The sequence below is a fragment of the Sinocyclocheilus grahami genome, unplaced genomic scaffold, assembly GCF_001515645.1.
Source record: "Sinocyclocheilus grahami isolate Dianchi unplaced genomic scaffold, SAMN03320097.WGS_v1.1 scaffold1417.1, whole genome shotgun sequence".
NCBI classification, from domain to species: Eukaryota; Metazoa; Chordata; class Actinopteri; order Cypriniformes; family Cyprinidae; genus Sinocyclocheilus; species Sinocyclocheilus grahami.
The window spans coordinates 172068-178419 of NW_015506596.1; the positions used below are offsets into that span (position 1 = coordinate 172068).

Consider the following 6352-nt stretch of genomic DNA (forward strand, 5'->3'; position numbering starts at 1 on the left):
TGAACTCTGCAGGGCTGCGGCTCTCCAGGACCGGAGTTCGCCACCCCTGCTCTAGTAGAAAGGCCAGAAAGCTTCCCCTAACTGAATACCAGCAAGTACTTAAAGAGATAGTTCACCCAAAAATAAAATTCTGTCATCATTTACTCACCCTCATGTCGTTCCAAACCTGTATGAGTTGCTTTCTTATGTTGAACACAAAAGAAGATATTTTGAAGATTGCTGGTAATCAAACAGTTGGTGTTGCCATTGACTTCCATAGTAGGAAAAAAAATACTATGAAAGTCAATGGCAACCACCAACTGTTTGATTACCAGCAATCTTCAAAATATCTTCTTTTGTGTTCAACATAAGAAAGCAACTCATACAGGTTTGGGACGACATGAGGGTGAGTAAATAACGACAGAATTTTCATTTTTGGGTGAACTATCCCTTTAAGTTAGCTAAGTTAGTGTCCACATCAAGATTTGTGATTAAACGCATGCAAATGTTTACAATGATCTTAAAAGCAATAATTCTAACGTTATGTGGTAAACATGACAAACCGCATTCATAACAACCATGAAAATTTAGTCAAACTGCGTTTATTAAAAATGAAAGCATAGCATGCCACACTGCTTGACATGTTAAATATTATATGCATTTTATACACGGTTACATAATTATATGGAGTAATTACAGTATTTAAATATTGTAGTTATTATTGTGCTATATATCTATCACCATATAGGCCCAGGATCTATTGCTATAACGAACTTGACAAGCTGATAAATCGTTAAATAAATCGACAAAACTCTTCCAATGTGGCCACACGTTGTTTATTTATATTACAGATGAAACCACAAACAAACGAGTGAAGCCTGGGTCATGCATGCAAGTTAATAATCGGATCAGACCAGCTGACTCTCTCACCTGAAGAGTGGTGATGTGTTTGTCGTTGAATTTGTTCTCGCAGTATCGCAACACCAGCGATGTTTTGCCGACGCAGCCCTCCCCCAGCAGCACCACCTTGAACGAGTACGTCTTCCCTCCAGCCGCCGCCATGCCCAAACTCTCAGCCTGACACGAAAACAAAGCCTGATTCGAGCCCCTAGCCGATCACAGCAGCCATAGAGATCCACAGATGACCGCCACACACACAAACAGCCACCGAAGCCTTCGCACTGATTCGTCTATTAAACACTGCCTCGCGCCCGATGAAGCTCTGCTATCAAACTAATGGCGCTCCGCTCACAGTGACGTTACGGAGCGGGGGTCAGGTGATCTGGGCCCGGATTGACTGTTTCCTTTGACAAACATAGGGGATACTCCTGCAGGGGGCGCGCGGTGGCCCAGAAGATGATCCTCAGGACGTTTTATTTGTTACTGTAGACATTTGTGTGGTCAAATTTACGAGCATATTAACATATTGTTTAAAAGCATTGACATATCTAAATATACAAGTAAATTAAAATTTACTCTATAAAATGCTATACTAAATTTGATTACTAGGACTGTGATTGGTCCATCAGAGAAAATACACAGAAACCGTGTGATAACCAGTGAATAATAGCAGGTATGACCTTAAATTGACATTTAAACCCTTACGAAAATTAACCATGGTTTTATTCATAGGCGTAGCTTGAGCTTGGGGGGGCCAAACCGAACCGGTGGATTTGGTCAGACTTACTTTTAAACACATTTTAGTTTTGCTATAGTAAATCTACATATTCACATTCACACAGAGCAGTGGCAAGTACCTGAGGTTGTCATGGTAACCACATACACTGCACGCGAATTACAGCTGCGCTTCTATTCTGCCACACTAAACTTAGCAATAAACACCTTTAAAATGCACAATAGACATGTCTGCCGAAACAATCTCAAAGGAGGCTTTTATTAAGCAAATCAAGGAGTACTCATCCACTGTTTTTAAAACAGACATTTGTTGGGCTTGATTCTAGTTAATGTGCAATGAGGCGCGCACTTTTTATTTAGTCTTACTGAATAGACGATAAACAGTTTATATTCAAAAATCTATTTAAAGGTTGTGTTCTGTGAAAATTAAATAACATTAGGATGTAAATTGTTGGCAATAAAGTAGTGTGTAGCAGTTCGTGTATGTTGTTAAAAACGCGGAACATCATTTTATTCCACACAACAGGCAAGCATTACCGTTAAGTCTATTATCCACCAAAATGCAGATTCGTCACGTGACAATTTTTACGCAAATGAGATTGAGGGAGACGTTAAGTTTGTTTTGATTCATTAATTTACTTACAATAACAATTTAAAATGTATTAACTTTTATGTATTAACTTTTACATGTATTATTAACTACATTATATGCATTTTTACTTCATAGAAAAAACTTTATAAATAAATATTTAGTAAAATTCTTTAATCGCTATGGGGGGGCCAGGCCCCCCTGGCGCCCCCACAAGCTACGCCCATGGTTTTATTGTAGTAAAAGTGTAGTAAACGTGTTTTTTTGGCGTATCGATTACCATTTGTATAACCACATTTTTACTACAAATACCATGGTTAAACTATGGTTAGCAATGTTGGGGGTAACGCATTACAAGTAACGCGAGTTACGTAATCAGATTCCTTTTTTCAAGTAACTAGTAAAATAACGCATTACTTTTTAATTTAAAAGAGAATTTCTGAGGTTCTTTTTCAAATAAGTAACGTAAGTTTCTCCCCCCCCCCCCAATTTATTGATTGACCGCTCTCCTGTAAGATGTTACTGTAGTTCTAAAATAAATATAAATATGCATTAATTCATCTCACTCACAATATCAATATAATATAATTTCTTCTTCTGCATTCTACTGTACGGACGTAAATGTACTTTCCCTTCAGCCTGAGGCTTACTCATTTCACTTTTGGTATGAAAAGGCTTTTTTATTTGCCAAAAATTTAACTTTTTTATTTTAAAAACAAACAAGCAAGCCCTCTCCAGATTTAAAAAGTAACGCAAAAGTAACGTAACGCATTACTTTCCATAAAAAGTAACTAAGTAACGTGATTAGTTACTTTTATATGGAGTAACGTAATATTGTAATGCATTACTTTTAAAAGTAACTTTCCCCAACACTGATGGTTAGTGTAGCAAAACCATGGTCAGTTTGTGGTTAGCATGGTTTAACTATTGTAACCATGTTTTATTTTTGTTTGTTTTGGTTTAATTTGTAGTAAAACCATGGTTAATTTTCGTAAGGGAATTAAAATGTAAAGATAATTAGGTAAAACTTTACTTGAAGGGGTGTGCATAAGACTGACATGACACCTTCATAATCATGACATGACACATGTCATGAATATGAAGGAGGTTTTATGCATGTTTATGACAACTGTCATTAAGTGTCATTCGCTCAGTTATGTAATTTTTAATGCAAATATGACATTATTTGACCTAACCCTACCCCTACCATTACCCCTAACCATAGCCCATAACAAAGACATCTCAAACAATGTCATCTCTGCATTAAAAATTACATAACTGAGCGAATCTGACCAATCAGAGATAACATCCAGGCCATTAAGCCCCTCCCATTATGACATTTTACTTCCATTCTATCAACTGAGTATTTTTGTACAAGTGACAGTAGAAAGTCATATGACTTTCAAAAGCAGCAGATACCACATATCTCACCAGTGCTAAAATGTAAAAATATAAATAAAGTAAGATAATAAAACAGGAGAAATGCTTATAAATGGCTTATGCTCTTGTTGATCGACTGTCAAACATGAACTCTTAACTAAGCTGCATTCAGTGTGTGTTTTGTTGCTTAGTTTTTAAACATTTTAATCAAAATGAAAGCTTTTTAGAAATAGGAATGTAATAACTGATTCAAATATCAATATAGTAGGCTAACCTAGTAGGACTAAAGTATCGTTTTTACAATTTTAAAATTATTTAAAAATGTTAATAAGCTACTAAAATAGGATTTTTTGTAAGTCTTTGTCTGTTATTTTTTTAAATAATTACAAAATGATATATAAAAAAGTATATTAAAAAAAATGTATGTTGAATTAGTAATGTGTAAAATATCTATACATATAAGCTGCTTGTTACGATCACTCTCCAGACATGAAGAGCAGTCAAACCATTTCAGTTCCAATATGGATTCAGCTGCAGGAGTGCAGTTACCCTCCGACTAATCACATAAAATACATCAGATCTATTTTGGGCCATGCATTTTGGCAGGGATGCTTGTTGCTGCATGGTGAATGTCAGATATCAGATCACCATGGCAACAGCAGAGAGCTCCATGTTTGCCACAAGACTGACTTGGCAGGTTTGAACAGAATAAATAACATCCTATATATCCTCTTAATAGTGCATGAGTAAAATTAGAGGATTTGTGATGCCTCTCATGTTGAGTTTTAGAAGGTTTTGAGGATGGTGGTAAGACATGCTTGAGGATCAGGGAAACTATTATTGTTAATAAAGGGGTCATATGATGTTATTAAAATTTTTTCTTTCTCTTTGGAGTGTTGCAAGCTCTTGGTGCATAAAGAAGATCTGTGAAGTTGCATAGACTAAAGTCTCAAATCCAAAGAGATATTCTTTATAAAAGTTAAGAGTCAACCACGCCTACCTAAAACGGCTCGTTCTAACACGCCCCCACATGTCTACGTCACTATGTGGAAATATTAGCATAATGCCGCCCAAATGTGCACGCAAAGAAAGAAGGCTCTGTCACGCGACTCTGTTGCCCTTTCGGGCTTGAACTGATGGTAAAACTAACGACATTATTAACTGTATTTATTAACTGATATTTACTGTACTTTGAAAGCTGAAGCTGTGATTATGGTAAGGGGCGTTACATTTCCGACGCATGCTTGTGGTGTTCGGCCAATCACAATGCACTGGGTCAGCTGGCCAATCAGAGCAGACTGCGCTTGTCAAAGGAGGGGGCTTTGTTGAAAACGACATGTTTGAGAGAGGCGGGGCATAGAGGACCTACAATAATGTACAGTATTTGAAAAATAATGTGTTTTTTGAACATTAAAGCATGTCAACATATTCTGTTACACCAAATACACAAAATAATGATCTTTAAAATAGCATCATATGACCCCTTTAACTAAAGCTAAAACGTACTTGAAACAAATCTTAAATGAAATAAAATATAATAAAATGAAATGCAAAATCAGCTAACATTTCTCATTTTCATTTAGTTTCATTTGAAGTGCTCAAATGACTGAAATTAATAATAAAAAATGAACAAAAACTATAAATAGTATATCAAATAACACTGCTATGAAAACATTAGAAATGACTCATTCGTGTCGCTCAGCAAAAACATGATATTGCAGTCATTGTCCTGATTTATTTTGTATTTTTTTGTATTGATTTATTATTATTTTCTTTTATTGATCTTTTTTTCTGGTTCATAAGCCCAACACGTTTTATAGGGCAGGCTAGAGTTCTGAATGAAGAGCCCATGTGACTTTTACCATTTGAGTCTTTTCTTGATCAAATCTGATCTATTTTGCACAAAGAACCAAGTGTTGCTGACAATCAAAGGGCCACATTTCTAGCAAGACTGCTTTAATATCTACATGCCTTTTATGCTTTTTAGTGCCTTGGGATTAGACATCTGATAGAATGAAGTCTTTTGACTTAAATGAGCTAACGCAATTCCACAATGAATAAACTCATCCTTTGTGAGAATGGGAATATTAACATAACATTATGAAAATGCTATATACTGCTACTGTATATATACTATGTAATTCTATATATGTCGTTAAGAATTAAGTCATATAAAAATGTCACTCGAATGATTATATTGCAGCATTATAGAGTGGAGATGTGGGACAACACAGGCAATAAACATTAGGCCTGTCATCAGGTTGTCAAGACGCTAAACATTGGCTTGACAAAACCTTGCCTAAAAGTTGCCTGCATGGTCTCCTTGGTGCTTGTTCAGTTTAGACAGCCTGGACAACTGTGAATTGTGGCTGAAATTAAAAGTATGGGATTTTTGATTATCCAGTGCAGGACAACAACAATACTTCTAGTACTGCTCATAGCCTGATAATAAATTATGTGCAGATCGATTCATTTATTGAGGGATTTTTTTTATAGCAACCTTTAAAAGCACTATGTGTGCTCAAGTTGGCAAGTAAAGCTTATTAATTTTTCAGCTTATGTTTTTCTCCTCCTACTCATTTATTCTTCTGAGAACTAGTGATTCATGAACGAATCGTTTCTTCGAACCGATTCTTAAGATTCATTCGAACAGAATCGCTGAGCGTCCAGTGTAAATCACTAAATACTAAATAAAGAACTTTGTTTGCGAGGTGGGTGGATGTTTGAATGCTAAACAACATAGTATTGACCGAAACACAACCTACAGAA

At 35.8% G+C, this 6352-nt stretch overlaps 1 protein-coding gene across 1 annotated transcript in view; it reads right to left on the minus strand.

Moving 5' to 3' along the window:
- The window catches only part of rab21 (RAB21, member RAS oncogene family), a 13015-nt gene extending 11752 nt beyond the window's left edge, over window positions 1–1263 (minus strand). The window contains exon 1 of the mRNA XM_016256315.1: window positions 910–1263. Coding sequence (XP_016111801.1) covers window positions 910–1041 — 132 coding nt within the window. The 5' untranslated portion in view covers window positions 1042–1263. The remainder of the gene's footprint in view (window positions 1–909) is intronic.
- Window positions 1264–6352: the final 5089 nt, after the last annotated feature.